The 22,129-nt window shown below is 56.9% G+C and overlaps 1 protein-coding gene across 3 annotated transcripts in view; it reads left to right on the forward strand.

Annotated features, from left to right (window-relative positions):
* The window catches only part of LOC140476835 (acid-sensing ion channel 1C-like), a 474,098-nt gene that overhangs the window by 327,194 nt on the left and 124,775 nt on the right, over positions 1-22,129 (forward strand). For all 3 annotated transcript variants that reach the window (XM_072569647.1, XM_072569645.1, XM_072569646.1), the window contains one exon: positions 5,890-6,017. In XM_072569647.1, the coding sequence (XP_072425748.1) occupies positions 5,890-6,017 (128 nt within the window). The remainder of the gene's footprint in view (positions 1-5,889; positions 6,018-22,129) is intronic.

Below are 22,129 nucleotides of genomic sequence, written 5' to 3' on the forward strand. Positions count from 1 at the left end.
TGAGGTGTGTGAGGTAGGTGAGGTGTATGAGGTGTGTGAGGTGGGTGAGGTGGGTGAGATGGGTGAGGTGTGTGAGATGGGTGAGGTGTGTGAGGTGGGTGAGGTGGGTGAGGTGTGTGAGGTGGGTGAGGTGTGAGGTGTGGTGAGTTGGGTGAGGTGGGTGAGTTGGGGTGAGGTGTGTGAGGTGGGTGAGTTGGGTGAGGTGTGTGAGGTGGGTGAGGTGTGTGAGGTGTGTGAGATGGGTGAGGTGGGTGAGGTGTGTGAGGTGTGTGAGATGGGTGAGGTGTGTGAGGTGAGAGGTGGTGAGGTGTGTGAGGTGTGTGAGGTGGGTGAGGTGGGTGAGTGTGGGTGAGTGGGTGAGGTTGGGGTGAGGTGTGTGAGGTGAGGTGAGGTTGAGTTGGGTGAGGTGGGTGAGTTGGGTGAGGTGTGAGTTGGTGAGGTGGGTGAGTTGGGTGAGGTGTGTGAGGTTGGGTGAGGTGGGTGAGTTGGTGAGGTTGGGTTGAGCTTGTGAGGTTGGGTGAGGTGGGTGAGGTGGTGGAGAGGTGTGTGAGTGTGGTGAGGTGTGTGAGTTGTGAGGTGAGGTGGTGATGTGAGTTGGGTGAGATGTGAGTGGTGAGTTGGTGGGTGAGGTGGGTGAGGTGTAGTGGGTGAGTGTTGAGTTGGGTGAGGTGGGTGAGTTGGGTGAGTGAGGTGTGAGGTGTGAGTGTGAGTGAGGTTGGTGTGAGGTGGGTGAGATGGGTGAGTTGGGTGAGGTGGGTGAGGTTGGGTGAGGTGTGGTGAGGTGGGTGAGTGGGTGAGGTGTGAAGTTGGGTGAGATGGGTGAGTGGTGAGGTGGTGTGAGGTGGGTGTGAGTGGTGAGGTGGGTGAGTGGTGTGAGTGGGTGAGGTGGGTGAGGTGGGTGAGGTGGGTGAGATGGGGGTGGGTGAGTGTGGGGTGAGGTGTGAGGTGTGTGTGTGAGTTGGGTGAGTTGGGTGAGTGGGTGAGGTGGGTGAGGTGGGTGAGGTGTGTGAGGTGGGTGAGGGGTGAGATGGGTGAGGGTGAGTGGTGAGGTGAGGTGGGTGAGGTGGGTGAGGTGGGTGAGTTGGGTGAGTTGGGTGAGGTGGGTGAGTGGGTGAGGTGGGTGAGGTGGGTGAGGTGGGTGAGGTGGGTGAGGTGGGTGAGGTGGGTGAGTTGGGTGAGGTGGGTGAGGTGGGTGAGTGGGTGAGTTGGTGTGAGGTGGTGAGGTGTGAGGTGGGTGAGAGGGTGAGGTGGTGAGGTGGGTGAGGTGTGGTGAGGTGTGTGAGGTGGGTGAGGTGGTGAGTGGTGAGGTGGGTGAGGTGGGTGAGGTGGGTGAGTTGGGTGAGTGGTGGTGGTGAGGTGGGTGAGGTGGTGTGAGTTGGGTGAGGTGGGTGAGGTGGGTGAGGTGGGTGAGGTGTGTGAGGTGGGTGAGGTGGGTGAGGTGGGTGAGGTGGGTGAGGTGGGTGAGGTGGGTGAGGTGGGTGAGGTGGGTGAGTGGGTGAGGTGGTGAGGTGTTGAGTGGTGAGGTGGGTGAGGTGGGTGAGGTGGTGAGGTGGGTGAGGTGTGTGAGGTGGTGAGGTGTGTGAGGTTGGGTGAGGTGGGTGAGGTGGGTGAGGTGGGTGAGGTGGGTGAGGTGTGTGAGTGGGTGAGGTGGTGAGTTGGGTGAGGTGGGTGAGGTGGGTGAGAGTGGGTGAGGTGTGTGAGGTTGGGTGAGATGGGTGAGGTGGGTGAGGTGTGTGAGGTGGGTGAGGTGGGTGAGGTGTGTGAGTTGGGTGAGATGGGTGAGTTGGGTGAGGTGGGTGAGGTGGGTGAGGTGAGAGTGGGTGAGGTGGGTGAGGTGTGGTGAGGTTGGGTGAGATGGGTGAGTTGGGTGAGGTGGGTGAGGTGGGTGAGGTGGGTGAGGTGTGTGAGTTGGGTGAGGTGGGTGAGTTGGGTGAGGTGGGTGAGGTGGGTGAGGTGGGTGAGTGGGTGAGGTGGGTGAGGTGGGTGAGGTGGTGTGAGGTGGGTGAGGTGTGTGAGTTGGGTGAGGTGGGTGGTGGGTGAGGTTGGGTGAGGTGGGTGAGGTTGGGTGAGGTGGGTGAGTTGGGTGAGGTGGGTGAGGTGGGTGAGGTGGGTGAGGTGGGTGAGGTGTGTGAGTTGGGTGAGATGGGTGAGTTGGGTGAGGTGTGTGAGGTGGGTGAGGTGGGTGAGGTGGGTGAGGTGGGTGAGGTGGGTGAGGTGGGTGAGGTGTGTGAGTTGGGTGAGATGGGTGAGTTGGGTGAGGTGGGTGAGGTGGGTGAGGTGGGTGAGGTGTGTGAGTTGGGTGAGTTGGGTGAGGTGGGTGAGGTGGGTGAGGTGGGTGAGGTGGGTGAGGTGGGTGAGGTGGGTGAGGTGGGTGAGGTGTGTGAGGTGGGTGAGGTGGGTGAGTTGGGTGAGGTGGGTGAGGTGTGTGAGGTGGGTGAGGTGTGTGAGGTGGGTGAGGTGGGTGAGGTGGGTGAGGTGGGTGAGGTGTGTGAGGTGGGTGAGGTGGGTGAGGTGTGTGAGGTGGGTGAGGTGGGTGAGTTGAGGTGAGGTGGTGAGGTGGGTGAGGTGTGTGAGGTGGGTGAGGTGGGTGAGGTGGGTGAGGGTGTGTGAGTGGGTGAGGTGGGTGAGGTGGGTGAGGTGGGTGAGGTGGGTGAGGTGGGTGAGGTGTGTGAGTGGGTGAGGTGGGTGAGGTGGGTGAGGTGGGTGAGGTGGTGAGGTGGGTGAGTGGGTGAGGTGTGTGAGGTGGGTGAGGTGGGTGAGGGTGGGTGTGTGAGGTGGTGAGGTGGGTGAGGTGGGTGAGGTGGGTGAGGTGGGTGAGGTGGGTGAGGTGGGTGAGGTGGGTGAGGTGTGGTGAGGTGGTGAGTTGGGTGAGTTGGGTGAGGTGGGTGAGGTGGGTGAGTGGGTGTGTGGTGAGTTGGGTGAGGTGGGTGAGGTGGGTGAGGTTGGTGTGGTGGGTGAGTTGGGTGAGGTGGGTGAGGTGTGTGAGGTGGGTGAGGTGGGTGAGTTGGTGGTGAGGTGGGTGGTGGGTGGGTGAGTGGGTGAGGTGGGTGAGGTGTGTGAGGTTGGGTGAGGTGGGTGAGTGGGTGGGTGGGTGAGTTGGGTGAGGTGGGTGAGTGGGTGAGGTGGGTGGTGTGAGTTGGGTGAGTGGGTGAGGTGGGTGAGGTGTGTGCGGTGGGTGAGGTGTGTGGGTGTGAGGTGGGTGAGGTGGGTGAGGTGGGTGAGGTGTGGTGAGGTGGGTGAGGTGGGAGGTGGGTGAGGTGGGTGAGGTGTGTGAGGTGGGTGAGGTGGGTGAGGTTGGGTGAGGTGGGTGGGTGGTGAGGTGGGTGAGGTGGGTGAGGTGGGTGAGTTGGGTGAGTGGGTGAGGTGGGTGAGGTGGGTGAGGTGTGTGAGGTGGGTGAGGTGGGTGAGGTGTGTGAGGTGGGTGAGGTGGGGTGAGGTGTGTGAGGTGGGGTGAGGTGGGTGAGGTGGGTGAGGTGGTGAGGTGGGTGAGGTGTGTGAGGTGGGTGAGGTGGGTGAGGTGGTGGGGTGGGTGAGGTGGGTGAGGTGGGTGAGTGGGTGAGGTGTGTGAGGTGGGTGGAGGTGGGTGTGTGGGTGAGGTGGGTGGTGGGTGAGGTGGGTGAGGTGGGTGAGGTGGGTGAGGTGGGTGAGGTGGGTGTGTGGGTGTGAGGTGGGTGTGGGTGGGTGAGGTGGGTGTGAGGGTGTGGTGGGTGAGGTGGGTGTGGGGGTGGGTGTGGGTGTGTGTGTGGGTGGTGGTGGGTGTGGTGGGGTGGGTGGGTGGGTGGGTGGTGGTGGGTGGGTGTGTGGGTGGTGGTGGGTGAGGTGGGTGTGGAGGTGGGTGAGGGGGGTGAGGTGGGTGAGGTGGGTGAGGTGGGTGAGGTGGGTGTGTGGGGGTGGGTGAGGGGGTGAGGTGGGTGAGGGGTGGGTGGGGGTGAGGTGGGGTGAGGTGGGTGGGTGGGTGTGATGGGTGAGGTGGGTGAGGTGGGTGAGGTGGTGTGGTGGGTGGGTGGGGTGAGGGTGAGGTGGGTGGGTGGTGTGGTGGGTGAGGTGGGTGAGGTGGGTGGGTGTGGTGGTGGGTGGGTGGGTGTGGTGTGGTGGGTGGGTGGGGGGTGGGTGTGGTGGGTGTGGTGGGTGAGGTGGGTGTGGGTGGGTGAGGTGGGTGGGTGGGTGGTGGTGGGTGAGGTGGGGTGGGGGGTGGTGGGGGGTGGGTGGTGTGGGTGGGTGGGGTGGGTGGGGGTGGGGGTGAGTGGGTGAGGTGGGTGAGGTGTGTGAGGTGGGTGAGGTGGGTGAGGTGTGTGAGGTGGGTGAGGTGGGTGAGGTGGGTGAGGTGGGTGAGCTGGGTGAGGTGGGTGAGCTGGGTGAGCTGGGTGAGGTGGGTGAGGTGTGTGAGGTGTGTGAGGTGGGTGAGGTGTGTGAGGTGTGTGAGGTGGGTGAGGTGTGTGAGGTGGGTGAGTTGGGTGAGTTGGGTGAGGTGGGTGAGGTGAGTGAGATGGGTGAGGTGGGTGAGGTGGGTGAGTTGGGTGAGGTGGGTGAGGTGGGTGAGTTGGGTGAGGTGTATGAGGTGGGTGAGGTGGGTGAGTTGGGTGAGTTGGGTGAGGTGTATGAGGGTGGGTGAGGTGGGTGAGGTGGGTGAGGTGGGTGAGGTGGGTGAGGTGGGTGAGATGGGTGAGGTGGGTGAGGTGTGTGAGGTGGGTGAGGTGTGTGAGGTGTGTGAGGTGGGTGAGGTGTGTGAGGTGGGTGAGGTGGGTGAGGTGTGTGAGATGGGTGAGCTGGGTGAGGTGGGTGAGGTGGGTGAGGTGGGTGAGCTGGGTGAGGTGGGTGAGGTGGGTGAGCTGGGTGAGCTGGGTGAGCTGGGTGAGGTGGGTGAGGTGTGTGAGGTGGGTGAGGTGTGTGAGGTGTGTGAGGTGGGTGAGGTGTGTGAGGTGGGTGAGTTGGGTGTGTTGGGTGAGGTGGGTGAGGTGAGTGAGATGGGTGAGGTGGGTGAGGTGGGTGAGTTGGGTGAGGTGGGTGAGGTGGGTGAGTTGGGTGAGGTGTATGAGGTGGGTGAGGTGGGTGAGTTGGGTGAGTTGGGTGAGGTGTATGAGGTGGGTGAGGTGGGTGAGGTGTGTGAGGTGGGTGAGGTGGGTGAGGTGGGTGAGGTGGGTGAGGTGGGTGAGGTGGGTGAGGTGTGTGAGGTGGGTGAGGTGGGTGAGTTGGGTGAGGTGGGTGAGGTGGGTGAGGTGTGTGAGGTGGGTGAGGTGGGTGAGGTGTGTGAGGTGGGTGAGGTGGGTGAGGTGTGTGAGGTGGGTGAGGTGGGTGAGGTGGGTGAGGTGTGTGAGGTGTGTGAGATGGGTGAGGTGTGTGAGATGGGTGAGGTGGGTGAGGTGTGTGAGATGGGTGAGGTGGGTGAGGTGTGTGAGGTGGGTGGAGGTGGGTGAGGTTGGTGAGATGGGTGAGGTGTGTGAGATGGGTGAGGTGGGTGAGGTGTGTGAGATGGGTGAGGTGGGTGAGGTGTGTGAGGTGGGGTGAGATGGGTGAGGTGGGTGAGGTGGGTGAGGTGGGTGAGATGGGTGAGGTGGGTGAGGTGGGTGAGATGGGTGAGGTGGGTGAGATGGGTGAGATGGGTGAGATGGGTGAGGTGGGTGAGGTGGGTGAGGTGGGTGAGGTGGGTGAGGTTGGAGGTTACTACAGAGATAGGGAGAGGTGAAGCCATGTCGGTGTTTGAAAATGGGACCTGTCAGATTGCACTGAAACAGAGCTCGGGGCAGCGAAGGCATTAGTGAGGGTTTGTATGTATGGGTGTGCCTCATTGTTAATCGATGTTTCTTCTCTCTCTCTCGCTCTCTCTCTCTCTCTCTCTCTCGCTCTCTCTCTCTCTCTCTCTCTCGCTCTCTCTCTCTCTCCATCTTGCAGAAGAAACATCCTTTGAGGCTGGTTTGAAGATTCAGATCCACACCCAGGATGAGCCCCCATACATCCACGAGTTGGGGTTTGGAGTTGCTCCAGGTTTCCAGACGTTTGTGTCCACACAGGAGCAGCGGGTAATGTCCTGAGCAGGTTTGCTCCCTGGTAAAGATCATCAATGGGACATAGCTCAATTGTAATGAAATACCTTGAACAAGTAAAAGTCAGGATTCCTAACCGACTACAACACATCCTAAACAATATCCCTCATTTTGATAATGACCAAAATAGGCAAAACATGTTCACACATCCCGGAGATCCAACTGGAATAGAGGCCGATGACAGGTCAATCCAACCCGAACAAGCAGCCGAATGGAGAGGGACATGTTACTCCTGGCTGCTCAAGGCTGACACCTGCTCGATGGTGTCTCTCAGCCTCATGACACAGTCATTGTGAGAGACTTCTCACTCAGTCTGTGTGTGAGATCAGTGTGTGTGTGTGATCGGTGTGTGTGTGATCAGTGTGTGTGTGTGATCAGTGTGTGTGTGTGATCAGTGTGTGTGTGTGATCAGTGTGTGTGTGTGATCGGTGTGTGTGTGATCACTGTGTGTGTGTGTGATCAGTGTGTGTGTGTGTGTGTGTGTGATCTGTGTGTGTGTGTGATCTGTGTGTGTGTGATCACTGTGTGTGTGTGATCAGTGTGTGTGTGTGTGTGTGTGATCAGTGTGTGTGTGTGTGATCAGTGTGTGTGATCAGTGTGTGTGATCAGTGTGTGTGTGTGATCGGTGTGTGTGTGATCAGTGTGTGTGTGTGTGTGATCACTGTGTGTGTGTGATCGGTGTGTGTGTGATCGGTGTGTGTGTGTGTGATCAGTGTGTGTGTGTGTGTGTGTGATCAGTGTGTGTGTGATCACTGTGTGTGTGTGATCGGTGAGTGTGTGTTTGTGTGATCAGTGTGTGTGTGTGATCAGTGTGTGTGTGATCACTGTGTGTGTGTGATCAGTGTGTGTGTGTGTGATCAGTGTGTGTGGGTGATCAGTGTGTGTGTGTGTGTGATCAGTGTGTGTGTGATCACTGTGTGTGTGTGATCGGTGAGTGTGTGTGTGTGATCAGTGTGTGTGTGTGATCAGTGTGTGTGTGATCACTGTGTGTGTGTGATCAGTGTGTGTGGGTGATCAGTGTGTGTGTGTGTGTGTGATCAGTGTGTGTGTGTGTGATCAGTGTGTGTGTGTGATCGGTGTGTGTGTGTGATCGGTGTGTGTGTGTGATCAGTGTGTGTGTGATCACGGTGTGTGTGTGATCGGTGTGTGTGTGTGATCAGTGTGTGTGTGATCACTGTGTGTGTGTGTGATCAGTGTGTGTGTGTGTGTGTGTGATCTGTGTGTGTGTGTGATCTGTGTGTGTGTGATCAGTGTGTGTGTGATCACTGTGTGTGTGTGATCACTGTGTGTGTGTGTGTGTGTGTGATCAGTGTGTGTGTGTGTGATCAGTGTGTGTGATCAGTGTGTGTGTGTGATCGGTGTGTGTGTGATCAGTGTGTGTGTGTGTGTGATCACTGTGTGTGTGTGATCGGTGTGTGTGTGATCGGTGTGTGTGTGTGTGATCAGTGTGTGTGATCGGTGTGTTTGTTCGGTGTGTGTGTGATCAGTGTGTGTGTGTGATCAGTGTGTGTGTGTGATCACTGTGTGTGTGTGATCGGTGTGTGTGTGATCGGTGTGTGTGTGTGTGATCGGTGAGTGTGTGTGTGTGTGATCAGTGTGTGTGTGTGATCAGTGTGTGTGTGTGATCACTGTGTGTGTGTGATCAGTGTGTGTGTGTGTGATCAGTGTGTGTGTGTGTGATCAGTGTGTGTGTGTGTGTGATCAGTGTGTGTGTGTGATCGGTGTGTGTGTGTGATCAGTGTGTGTGATCAGTGTGTGTGTGTGATCGGTGTGTGTGTGTGATCAGTGTGTGTGTGAGATCGGTGTGTGTGTGTGTGTGTGTGATCTGTGTGTGTGTGTGTGATCAGTGTGTGTGATCGGTGTGTTTGTTCGGTGTGTGTGTGATCACTGTGTGTGTGTGATCGGTGTGTGTGTGTGATCGGTGTGTGTGAGATCAGTGTGTGTGTGAGATCAGTGTGTGTGTGAGATCAGTGTGTGTGTGTGTGTGTGATCAGTGTGTGTGATCAGTGTGTGTGTGTGTGTGATCAGTGTGTGTGTGTGATCAGTGTGTGTGTGTGATCGGTGTGTGTGTGTGTGTGTGTGTGATCAGTGTGTGTGTGTGATCAGTGTGTGTGTGTGATCGGTGTGTGTGTGTGATCGGTGTGTGTGTGTGTGTGATCAGTGTGTGTGTGTGTGTGATCAGTGTGTGTGTGTGATCAGTGTGTGTGTGATCACTGTGTGTGTGTGATCAGTGTGTGTGGGTGATCAGTGTGTGTGGGTGATCAGTGTGTGTGTGTGTGTGTGTGTGATCAGTGTGTGTGTGATCAGTGTGTGTGTGATCAGTGTGTGTGTGATCACTGTGTGTCTGTGATCGGTGTGTGTGTGATCAGTGTGTGTGTGTTTGATCGGTGTGTGTGTGATCAATGTGTGTGTGTGTGATCAGTGTGTGTGTGTGAGATCGGTGTGTGTGAGATCGGTGTGTGTGTGATCAGTGTTTGTGTGATCACTGTGTGTGTGTGATCAGTGTGTGTGTGTGATCAGTGTGTGTGTGTGATCGGTGTGTGTGTGATCAGTGTGTGTGTGTGATCTGTGTGTGTGATCAGTGTGTGTGTGTGATCAGTGTGTGTGTGTGATCGGTGTGTGTGTGATCGGTGTGTGTGTGATCAGTGTGTGTGTGTGATCGGTGTGTGTGTGTGTGATCGGTGTGTGTGTGTGATCTGTGTGTGTGTGTGATCGGTGTGTGTGTGTGTGATCAGTATGTGTGTGTGATCAGTGTGTGTGTGTGATCGGTGTGTGTGTGTGTGATCAGTGTGTGTGTGTGATCAGTGTGTGTGTGTGATCAGTGTGTGTGTGTGTGATCAGTGTGTGTGGGTGATCAGTGTGATCGGTGTGTGTGATCAGTGTGTGTGTGTGTGTGTGTGTGATCGGTGTGTGAGTGTGTGTGTGTGTGATCAGTGTGTGTGTGTGATCAGTGTGTGTGTGTGTGTGATCAGTGTGTGTGTGTGTGTGATCTGTGTGTGTGTGTGATCGGGGTGTGTGTGTGATCGGTATGTGTGTGTGATCGGTGTGTGTAGTGATCAGTGTGTGTGTGATCAGTGTGTATGTGTGTGTGTGATCAGTGTGTATGTGTGTGTGTGTGATCTTTGTGTGTGTGATCAGTGTGTGTGTCTGTGTGATCAGTGTGTGTGTGTGTGTGTGATCAGTGTGTGTGTGTGTGTGATCAGTGTGTGTGTGTGTGTGATCAGTGTGTGTGTGTATGTGATCAGTGTGTGTGTGATCAGTGTGTGTGTGTGTGATCAGTGTGTGTGTGTGATCAGTGTGTGTGTGTGATCGGTGTGTGTGTGTGATCGGTGTGTGTGTGTGTGTGATCAGTGTGTGTGTGTGTGTGATCAGTGTGTGTGTGTGATCAGTGTGTGTGTGATCACTGTGTGTGTGTGATCAGTGTGTGTGTGTGTGATCAGTGTGTGTGGGTGATCAGTGTGTGTGTGTGTGTGATCAGTGTGTGTGTGATCACTGTGTGTGTGTGATCGGTGAGTGTGTGTGTGTGATCAGTGTGTGTGTGTGATCAGTGTGTGTGTGATCACTGTGTGTGTGTGATCAGTGTGTGTGGGTGATCAGTGTGTGTGTGTGTGTGTGATCAGTGTGTGTGTGTGTGATCAGTGTGTGTGTGTGATCGGTGTGTGTGTGTGATCGGTGTGTGTGTGTGATCAGTGTGTGTGTGATCACGGTGTGTGTGTGATCGGTGTGTGTGTGTGATCAGTGTGTGTGTGATCACTGTGTGTGTGTGTGATCAGTGTGTGTGTGTGTGTGTGTGATCTGTGTGTGTGTGTGATCTGTGTGTGTGTGATCAGTGTGTGTGTGATCACTGTGTGTGTGTGATCACTGTGTGTGTGTGTGTGTGTGTGATCAGTGTGTGTGTGTGTGATCAGTGTGTGTGATCAGTGTGTGTGTGTGATCGGTGTGTGTGTGATCAGTGTGTGTGTGTGTGTGATCACTGTGTGTGTGTGATCGGTGTGTGTGTGATCGGTGTGTGTGTGTGTGATCAGTGTGTGTGATCGGTGTGTTTGTTCGGTGTGTGTGTGATCAGTGTGTGTGTGTGATCAGTGTGTGTGTGTGATCACTGTGTGTGTGTGATCGGTGTGTGTGTGATCGGTGTGTGTGTGTGTGATCGGTGAGTGTGTGTGTGTGTGATCAGTGTGTGTGTGTGATCAGTGTGTGTGTGTGATCACTGTGTGTGTGTGATCAGTGTGTGTGTGTGTGATCAGTGTGTGTGTGTGTGATCAGTGTGTGTGTGTGTGTGATCAGTGTGTGTGTGTGATCGGTGTGTGTGTGTGATCAGTGTGTGTGATCAGTGTGTGTGTGATCGGTGTGTGTGTGTGATCAGTGTGTGTGTGAGATCGGTGTGTGTGTGTGTGTGTGTGATCTGTGTGTGTGTGTGTGATCAGTGTGTGTGATCGGTGTGTTTGTTCGGTGTGTGTGTGATCACTGTGTGTGTGTGATCGGTGTGTGTGTGTGATCGGTGTGTGTGAGATCAGTGTGTGTGTGAGATCAGTGTGTGTGTGAGATCAGTGTGTGTGTGTGTGTGTGTGATCAGTGTGTGTGATCAGTGTGTGTGTGTGTGTGATCAGTGTGTGTGTGTGATCAGTGTGTGTGTGTGATCGGTGTGTGTGTGTGTGTGTGTGTGATCAGTGTGTGTGTGTGATCAGTGTGTGTGTGTGATCGGTGTGTGTGTGTGTGTGATCAGTGTGTGTGTGTGTGTGATCAGTGTGTGTGTGTGATCAGTGTGTGTGTGATCACTGTGTGTGTGTGATCAGTGTGTGTGGGTGATCAGTGTGTGTGGGTGATCAGTGTGTGTGTGTGTGTGTGTGTGATCAGTGTGTGTGTGATCAGTGTGTGTGTGATCAGTGTGTGTGTGATCACTGTGTGTCTGTGATCGGTGTGTGTGTGATCAGTGTGTGTGTGTTTGATCGGTGTGTGTGTGATCAATGTGTGTGTGTGTGATCAGTGTGTGTGTGTGAGATCGGTGTGTGTGAGATCGGTGTGTGTGTGATCAGTGTGTGTGTGATCACTGTGTGTGTGTGATCAGTGTGTGTGTGTGATCAGTGTGTGTGTGTGATCGGTGTGTGTGTGATCAGTGTGTGTGTGTGATCTGTGTGTGTGATCAGTGTGTGTGTGTGATCAGTGTGTGTGTGTGATCGGTGTGTGTGTGATCGGTGTGTGTGTGATCAGTGTGTGTGTGTGATCGGTGTGTGTGTGTGTGATCGGTGTGTGTGTGTGATCTGTGTGTGTGTGTGATCGGTGTGTGTGTGTGTGATCAGTATGTGTGTGTGATCAGTGTGTGTGTGTGATCGGTGTGTGTGTGTGTGATCAGTGTGTGTGTGTGATCAGTGTGTGTGTGTGATCAGTGTGTGTGTGTGTGATCAGTGTGTGTGGGTGATCAGTGTGATCGGTGTGTGTGATCAGTGTGTGTGTGTGTGTGTGTGTGATCGGTGTGTGAGTGTGTGTGTGTGTGATCAGTGTGTGTGTGTGATCAGTGTGTGTGTGTGTGTGATCAGTGTGTGTGTGTGTGTGATCTGTGTGTGTGTGTGATCGGGGTGTGTGTGTGATCGGTATGTGTGTGTGATCGGTGTGTGTAGTGATCAGTGTGTGTGTGATCAGTGTGTATGTGTGTGTGTGATCAGTGTGTATGTGTGTGTGTGTGATCTTTGTGTGTGTGATCAGTGTGTGTGTCTGTGTGATCAGTGTGTGTGTGTGTGTGTGATCAGTGTGTGTGTGTGTGTGATCAGTGTGTGTGTGTGTGTGATCAGTGTGTGTGTGTATGTGATCAGTGTGTGTGTGATCAGTGTGTGTGTGTGTGATCAGTGTGTGTGTGTGTGATCAGTGTGTGTGTGATCAGTGTGTGTGTGATCAGTGTGTGTGTGTGTGTGTGTGATCAGTGTGTGTGTGTGTGTGTGATCAGTGTGTGTGTGTGTGATCAGTGTGTGTGTGTGTGATCAGTGTGTGTGATCAGTGTGTGTGTGTGTGTGTGATCAGTGTGTGTGTGTGATCAGTGTGTGTGTGATCAGTGTGTGTGTGTGATCAGTGTGTGTGTGTGATCAGTGTGTGTGTGTGTGATCAGTGTGTGTGTGATCAGTGTGTGTGTGTGTGATCAGTGTGTGTGTGTGATCAGTGTGTGTGTGTGATCAGTGTGTGTGTGATCAGTGTGTGTGTGTGATCAGTGTGTGTGTGTGTGATCAGTGTGTGTGTGTGATCAGTGTGTGTGTGATCAGTGTGTGTGTGTGTGTGTGATCAGTGTGTGTGTGTGATCAGTGTGTGTGTGATCAGTGTGTGTGTGTGTGTGATCAGTGTGTGTGTGTGTGTGTGATCAGTGTGTGTGTGTGATCAGTGTGTGTGTGATCAGTGTGTGTGTGTGTGTGTGATCAGTGTGTGTGTGATCAGTGTGTGTGTGTGTGTGATCAGTGTGTGTGTGTGTGTGTGATCAGTGTGTGTGTGTGATCAGTGTGTGTGTGATCAGTGTGTGTGTGTGTGTGTGATCAGTGTGTGTGTGATCAGTGTGTGTGTGATCAGTGTGTGTGTGTGTGATCAGTGTGTGTGTGTGATCAGTGTGTGTGTGTGATCAGTGTGTGTGTGATCAGTGTGTGTGTGTGATCAGTGTGTGTGTGTGTGATCAGTGTGTGTGTGTGATCAGTGTGTGTGTGATCAGTGTGTGTGTGTGTGTGTGATCAGTGTGTGTGTGTGATCAGTGTGTGTGTGATCAGTGTGTGTGTGTGTGTGATCAGTGTGTGTGTGTGTGTGTGATCAGTGTGTGTGTGATCAGTGTGTGTGTGTGTGTGTGATCAGTGTGTGTGTGATCAGTGTGTGTGTGTGTGTGTGTGATCAGTGTGTGTGTGATCAGTGTGTGTGTGTGTGTGATCAGTGTGTGTGTGTGTGTGTGATCAGTGTGTGTGTGTGATCAGTGTGTGTGTGATCAGTGTGTGTGTGTGTGTGTGATCAGTGTGTGTGTGATCAGTGTGTGTGTGTGTGTGTGATCAGTGTGTGTGTGATCAGTGTGTGTGTGTGTGTGTGATCAGTGTGTCGTAGGTTGGGTCTGAGTGGATTCTGTTCCCTCACAATATCACTCCAGGATCAATATTAATTTTGTGACCATCTGGGCTGGTTGTATACCATACAGTGACGCCCAGGTATCTGTATACTCTGCCTGGTGTGTGACTGTGACCATACCCTCACTGCGTACTGGGGTCACAGTGACCATACCCTCGCTGCGTACTGGGGTCACAGTGACCATACCCTCGCTGCGTACTGGGGTCACAGTGACCATACCCTCGCTGCGTACTGGGGTCACAGTGACCATACCCTCACTGCGTCTTGGGTCACAGTGACCGTCCCCTCGCTGCATACTGGGGTCACAAGTGACCATACCCTCGCTGCGTACTGGGGTCACAGTGACCGTACCCTCGCTGCGTACTGGGTCACAGTGACCGTCCCCCTCACTGCGTACTGGGTCACAGTGACCGTCCCCTCACTGCGTACTGGGGTCACAGTGACCATACCCTCGCTGCGTACTGGGGTCACAGTGACCATCCCCTCGCTGCGTACTGGGTCACAGTGACCATACCCTCACTGCGTACTGGGGTCACAGTGACCATCCCCTCACTGCGTACTGGGTCACAGTGACCATACCCTCACTGCGTACTGGGGTCACAGTGACCATACCCTCGCTGCGTACTGGGGTCACAGTGACCATACCCTCGCTGCGTACTGGGGGTCACAGTGACCATCCCCTCGCTGCGTACTGGGTCACAGTGACCATACCCTCACTGCGTACTGGGGTCACAGTGACCATCCCCCTCGCTGCGTACTGGGGTCACAGTGACCATCCCCTCGCTGCGTACTGGGTCACAGTGACCATACCCTCACTGCGTACTGGGGTCACAGTGACCATACCCTCACTGCGTCTTGGGTCACAGTGACCATCCCCTCGCTGCGTACTGGGGTCACAGTGACCGTCCCCTCACTGCGTACTGGGGTCACAGTGACCGTCCCCCTCACTGCGTACTGGGGTCACAGTGACCATCCCCTCGCTGCGTACTGGGGTCACAGTGACCATACCCTCACTGCGTACTGGGGTCACAGTGACCATACCCTCACTGCGTCTTGGGTCACAGTGACCATCCCCTCACTGCGTACTGGGGTCACAGTGACCATCCCCTCGCTGCGTACTGGGTCACAGTGACCGTGCCCCTCGCTGCGTACTGGGGTCACAGTGACCGTCCCCTCGCTGCGTACTGGGGTCACAGTGACCATACCCTCACTGCGTACTGGGTCACAGTGACCATCCCCTCGCTGCGTACTGGGGTCACAGTGACCGTCCCCTCACTGCGTACTGGGGTCACAGTGACCGTCCCCTCACTGCGTACTGGGGTCACAGTGACCATACCCTCACTGCGTACTGGGGTCACAGTGACCATACCCTCACTGCGTACTGGGGTCACAGTGACCATACCCTCGCTGCGTACTGGGGTCACAGTGACCATACCCTCGCTGCGTACTGGGGTCACAGTGACCATACCCTCGCTGCGTACTGGGGTCACAGTGACCATACCCTCACTGCGTCTTGGGTCACAGTGACCGTCCCCTCGCTGCGTACTGGGGTCACAGTGACCATACCCTCGCTGCGTACTGGGGTCACAGTGACCGTACCCTCGCTGCGTACTGGGTCACAGTGACCGTCCCCTCACTGCGTACTGGGTCACAGTGACCGTCCCCTCACTGCGTACTGGGGTCACAGTGACCATACCCTCGCTGCGTACTGGGGTCACAGTGACCATCCCCTCGCTGCGTACTGGGTCACAGTGACCATACCCTCACTGCGTACTGGGGTCACAGTGACCATCCCCTCACTGCGTACTGGGTCACAGTGACCATACCCTCACTGCGTACTGGGGTCACAGTGACCATACCCTCGCTGCGTACTGGGGTCACAGTGACCATACCCTCGCTGCGTACTGGGGTCACAGTGACCATCCCCTCGCTGCGTACTGGGTCACAGTGACCATACCCTCACTGCGTACTGGGGTCACAGTGACCATCCCCTCGCTGCGTACTGGGGTCACAGTGACCATCCCCTCGCTGCGTACTGGGTCACAGTGACCATACCCTCACTGCGTACTGGGGTCACAGTGACCATACCCTCACTGCGTCTTGGGTCACAGTGACCATCCCCTCGCTGCGTACTGGGGTCACAGTGACCGTCCCCTCACTGCGTACTGGGGTCACAGTGACCGTCCCCTCACTGCGTACTGGGGTCACAGTGACCATCCCCTCGCTGCGTACTGGGGTCACAGTGACCATACCCTCACTGCGTACTGGGGTCACAGTGACCATACCCTCACTGCGTCTTGGGTCACAGTGACCATCCCCTCACTGCGTACTGGGGTCACAGTGACCATCCCCTCGCTGCGTACTGGGTCACAGTGACCGTGCCCTCGCTGCGTACTGGGGTCACAGTGACCGTCCCCTCGCTGCGTACTGGGGTCACAGTGACCATACCCTCACTGCGTACTGGGTCACAGTGACCATCCCCTCGCTGCGTACTGGGGTCACAGTGACCGTCCCCTCACTGCGTACTGGGGTCACAGTGACCGTCCCCTCACTGCGTACTGGGGTCACAGTGACCATACCCTCACTGCGTACTGGGGTCACAGTGACCATACCCTCACTGCGTACTGGGGTCACAGTGACCATACCCTCGCTGCGTACTGGGGTCACAGTGACCATACCCTCGCTGCGTACTGGGGTCACAGTGACCATACCCTCGCTGCGTACTGGGGTCACAGTGACCATACCCTCACTGCGTCTTGGGTCACAGTGACCGTCCCCTCGCTGCGTACTGGGGTCACAGTGACCATACCCTCGCTGCGTACTGGGGTCACAGTGACCGTACCCTCGCTGCGTACTGGGTCACAGTGACCGTCCCCTCACTGCGTACTGGGTCACAGTGACCGTCCCCTCACTGCGTACTGGGGTCACAGTGACCATACCCTCGCTGCGTACTGGGGTCACAGTGACCATCCCCTCGCTGCGTACTGGGTCACAGTGACCATACCCTCACTGCGTACTGGGGTCACAGTGACCATCCCCTCACTGCGTACTGGGTCACAGTGACCATACCCTCACTGCGTACTGGGGTCACAGTGACCATACCCTCGCTGCGTACTGGGGTCACAGTGACCATACCCTCGCTGCGTACTGGGGTCACAGTGACCATCCCCTCGCTGCGTACTGGGTCACAGTGACCATACCCTCACTGCGTACTGGGGTCACAGTGACCATCCCCTTGCTGCGTACTGGGGTCACAGTGACCATCCCCTCGCTGCGTACTGGGTCACAGTGACCATACCCTCACTGCGTACTGGGGTCACAGTGACCATACCCTCACTGCGTCTTGGGTCACAGTGACCATCCCCTCGCTGCGTACTGGGGTCACAGTGACCGTCCCCTCACTGCGTACTGGGGTCACAGTGACCGTCCCCTCACTGCGTACTGGGGTCACAGTGACCATCCCCTCGCTGCGTACTGGGGTCACAGTGACCATACCCTCACTGCGTACTGGGGTCACAGTGACCATACCCTCACTGCGTCTTGGGTCACAGTGACCATCCCCTCACTGCGTACTGGGGTCACAGTGACCATCCCCTCGCTGCGTACTGGGTCACAGTGACCGTGCCCTCGCTGCGTACTGGGGTCACAGTGACCGTCCCCCTCGCTGCGTACTGGGGTCACAGTGACCATACCCTCACTGCGTACTGGGTCACAGTGACCATCCCCTCGCTGCGTACTGGGGTCACAGTGACCGTCCCCCTCACTGCGTACTGGGGTCACAGTGACCGTCCCCTCGCTGCGTACTGGGGTCACAGTGACCATACCCTCACTGCGTACTGGGTCACAGTGACCATACCCTCACTGCGTACTGGGGTCACAGTGACCGTCCCCTCACTGCGTACTGGGGTCACAGTGACCATGCCCTCACTGCGTACTGGGGTCACAGTGACCGTCCCCTCGCTGCGTACTGGGTCACAGTGACCATACCCTCGCTGCGTACTGGGTCACAGTGACCGTACCCTCACTGCGTACTGGGGTCACAGTGACCGTCCCCTCACTGCGTATTGGGGTCACAGTGACCGTTACCCTCACTGCGTACCGGGTCACAGTGACCGTCCCCTCGCTGCGTACTGGGGTCACAGTGACCGTCCCCTCGCTGCGTACTGGGTCACAGTGACCATCCCCTCGCTGCGTACTGGGTCACAGTGACCATCCCCTCGCTGCGTACTGGGGTCACAGTGACCATCACACTCACTGCGTACTGGGTCACAGTGACCGTCCCCTCGCTGCGTACCGGGGTCACAGTGACCGTACCCTCGCTGCGTACTGGGTCACAGTGACCATCCCCCTCGCTGCGTACTGGGTCACAGTGACCATCTCCTCGCTGCGTACTGGGTCACAGTGACCATCTCCTCGCTGCGTACCGGGTCACAGTGGACCATCCCCTCGCTGCGTACTGGGTCACAGTGACCGTACCCTCACTGCGTACTGGGTCACAGTGACCATCCCCTCACTGCGTACTGGGTCACAGTGACCATACCCTCGCTGCGTACTGGGGTCACAGTGACCATCCCCTCACTGCGTACTGGGTCACAGTGACCGTCCCCTAGCTGCGTACTGGGGTCACAGTGACCATCCCCTCACTGCGTACTGGGTCACAGTGACCGTACCCTCACTGCGTACTGGGTCACAGTGACCGTCCCCTCGCTGCGTACTGGGGTCACAGTGACCATACCCTCACTGCGTACTGGGGTCACAGTGACCATCCCCTCGCTGCGTACTGGGGTCACAGTGACCGTACCCTCGCTGCGTACTGGGGTCACAGTGACCATCCCCTCGCTGCGTACTGGGGTCACAGTGACCGTACCCTCACTGCGTACTGGGGTCACAGTGACCGTACCCTCACTGCGTACTGGGTCACAGTGACCATACCCTCACTGCGTACTGGGGTCACAGTGACCATACCCTCACTGCGTACTGGGTCACAGTGACCATCCCCTCACTGCGTACTGGGGTCACAGTGACCATCCCCCTCGCTGCGTACTGGGGTCACAGTGACCGTACCCTCACTGCGTACTGGGGTCACAGTGACCATCCCCCTCGCTGCGTACTGGGTCACAGTGACCATACCCTCACTGCGTACTGGGGTCACAGTGACCATCCCCTCGCTGCGTACTGGGGTCACAGTGACCATACCCTCACTGCGTACTGGGTCACAGTGACCTTACACTCACTGCGTACTGGGTCACAGTGACCATCCCCTCACTGCGTACTGGGGTCACAATGAACATACCCTCACTGCGTACTGGGTCACAGTGACCATCCCCTCGGTGCGTACTGGGGTCACAGTGACCATCCCCTCACTGCGTACTGGGGTCACAGTGACAATACCCTCACTGCGTACTGGGGTCACAGTGACCGTCCCCTCGCTGCGTACTGGGGTCACAGTGACCATCCCCTCGCTGCGTACTGGGTCACAGTGACCATACCCTCACTGCGTACTGGGGTCACAGTGACCGTCCCCTCGCTGCGTACTGGGGTCACAGTGACCATCCCCTCGCTGCGTACTGGGTCACAGTGACCATACCCTCGACTGCGTACTGGGGTCATAGTGACCATACCCTCACTGCGTACTGGGTCACAGTGACCTTACACTCACTGCGTACTGGGTCACAGTGACCATCCCCTCACTGCGTACTGGGGTCACAATGACCATACCCTCACTGCATACTGGGTCACAGTGACCAACCCCTCGGTGCGTACTGGGGTCACAGTGACCATCCCCTCACTGCGTACTGGGGTCACAGTGACAATACCCTCACTGCGTACTGGGGTCACAGTGACAATACCCTCACTGCGTACTGGGGTCACAGTGACCGTCCCCTCACTGCGTACTGGGGTCACAGTGACCATACCCCTCGGCTGCGTACTGGGTCACAGTGACCGTCCCCTCGCTGCGTACTGGGCTCACAGTGACCATACCCTCACTGCGTACTGGGGTCACAGTGACCATACCCTCGCTGCGTACTGGGGTCACAGTGACCATACCCTCACTGCGTACTGGGGTCACAGTGACCATACCCTCACTGCGTACTGGGGTCACAGTGACCATCCCCTCAGCTGCGTACTGGGGTCACAGTGACCATCCCCTCACTGCGTACCGGGGTCACAGTGACCATACCCCTCACTGCGTACCGGGTCACAGTGACCATACCCTCGCTGCGTACCTGGGGTCACAGTGACGGGTCACAGTGACCATACCCTCACTGCGTACTGGGGTCACAGTGACCGTACTCTCGCTGCGTACTGGGGTCATAGTGACCACCCCTCGCTGCGTACTGGGGTCACAGTGACAATACCCTCACTGCGTACTGGGTCACAGTGACCATACCCTCGCTGCGTACTGGGGTCACAGTGACAATACCCTCACTGCGTACTGGGTCACAGTGACCATACCCTCACTGCGTACTGGGGTCACAGTGACCATACCCTCGCTGCGTACTGGGGTCATAGTGACCATCCCCTCGCTGCGTACTGGGGTCACAGTGACAATACCCTCACTGCGTACTGGTCACAGTGACCATACCCTCGCTGCGTACTGGGGTCACAGTGACAATACCCTCACTGCGTACTGGGTCACAGTCACCATACCCTCACTGCGTACTGGGTCACAGTGACCGTACCCTCGCTGCGTACTGGGGTCACAGTGACAATACCCCTCACTGCGTACTGGGTCACAGTGACCATACCCTCACTGCGTACTGGGGTCACAGTGACCATACCCTCGCTGCGTACTGGGGTCATAGTGACCATCCCCTCGCTGCGTACTGGGGTCACAGTGACAATACCCTCACTGCGTACTGGGGTCATAGTGGACCATCCCCTCGCTGCGTACTGGGGTCACAGTGACAATACCCTCACTGCGTACTGGGTCACAGTGACCATACCCTCACTTCGTACTGGGTCACAGTGACCATACCCTCGCTGCGTACTGGGTCACAGTGACCGTACCCTCACTGCGTACTGGGTCACAGTGACCGTCCGCTCGCTGCGTACTGGGGTCACAGTGACCGTCCCCTCGCTGCGTACTGGGTCACAGTGACCGTCCCCTCGCTGCGTACTGGGGTCACAGTGACCATACCCTCACTGCGTACTGGGGTCACAGTGACCGTCCCCTCGCTGCGTACTGGGGTCATAGTGACCATACCCTCACTGCGTACTGGGGTCACAGTGACCGTCCCCTCGCTGCGTACTGGGTCACAGTGACCATACCCTCACTGCGTACTGGGTCACAGTGACCGTCCCCTCGCTGCGTACTGGGGTCACAGTGACCATCCCCTCGCTGCGTACTGGGTCACAGTGACCGTCCCCTCGCTGCGTACTGGGGTCACAGTGACCGTACCCTCGCTGCGTACTGGGGTCACAGTGACCATACCCTCAATGCGTACCGGGTCACAGTGACCATCCCCTCACTGCGTACTGGGGTCACAGTGACCGTCCCCTCGCTGCGTACTGGGGTCACAGTGACCATACCCTCACTGCGTACTGGGGTCACAGTGACTATCCCCTCACTGCGTACTGGGTCACAGTGACCATCCCCTCGCTGCGTACTGGGGTCACAGTGACCATACCCTCACTGCGTACTGGGGTCACAGTGACTATCCCCTCACTGCGTACTGGGGTCACAGTGACCGTCCCCTCGCTGCGTACTGGGGTCACAGTGACCATACCCTCACTGCGTACTGGGGTCACAGTGACTATCCCCTCACTGCGTACTAGGGGTCACAGTGACCGTCCCCTCGCTGCGTACTGGGGTCACAGTGACCATACCCTCACTGCGTACTGGGGTCACAGTGACTATCCCCTCACTGCGTACTGGGGTCACAGTGACCGTCCCTCGCTGCGTACTGGGGTCACAGTGACCATACCCTCACTGCGTACTGGGGTCACAGTGACCATACCCTCGCTGCGTACTGGGGTCACAGTGACCATCCCCTCGCTGCGTACTGGGTCACAGTGACCGTCCCCTCGCTGCGTACTGGGGTCACAGTGACCATCCCCTCGCTGCGTACTGGGGTCACAGTGACCATCCCTCGCTGCGTACTGGGGTCACAGTGACCATACACTCACTTGCGTACTGGGTCACAGTGACCGTCCCCTCGCTGCGTACTGGGTCACAGTGACCGTCCCCTCGCTGCGTACTGGGGTCACAGTGACCATCCCCTCGCTGCGTACTGGGTCACAGTGACCATACCCTCACTGCGTACTGGGTCACAGTGACCGTCCCCTCACTGCGTACTGGGTCACAGTGACCATACCCTCACTGCGTACTAGGTCACAGTGACCATCCCCTCGCTGCGTACTGGGTCACAGTGACCATCCCCTCGCTGCGTACTGGGTCACAGTGACCATCCCCTCACTGCGTACTGGGTCACAGTGACCATACCCTCACTGCGTACTGGGGTCACAGTGACCATCCCCTCGCTGCGTACTGGGGTCACAGTGACCGTTACCCTCACTGCGTACTGGGTCACAGTGACCATACCCTCACTGCGTACTGGGGTCACAGTGACCATCCCCTCGCTGCGTACTGGGGTCACAGTGACCGTACCCTCACTGCGTACTGGGTCACAGTGACCATCCCCTCACTGCGTACTGGGTCACAGTGACCATCCCCTCACTGCGTACTGGGTCACAGTGACCATCCCCTCACTGCGTACTGGGTCACAGTGACCATACCCTCACTGCATACTGGGGTCACAGTGACCATACCCTCACTGCATACTGGGGTCACAGTGACCATACCCTCACTGCGTACTGGGGTCACAGTGACCATCCCCTCACTGCGTACTGGGTCACAGTGACCATCCCCTCACTGCGTACTGGGGTCACAGTGACCATACCCTCACTGCGTACTGGGTCACAGTGACCATCCCCTCACTGCATACTGGGCTCACAGTGACAATACCCTCACTGCGTACTGGGGTCACAGTGACCATACCCTCGCT

This window comes from Chiloscyllium punctatum, chromosome 5 (assembly GCF_047496795.1).
Source record: "Chiloscyllium punctatum isolate Juve2018m chromosome 5, sChiPun1.3, whole genome shotgun sequence".
Classification (NCBI taxonomy): Eukaryota; Metazoa; Chordata; class Chondrichthyes; order Orectolobiformes; family Hemiscylliidae; genus Chiloscyllium; species Chiloscyllium punctatum.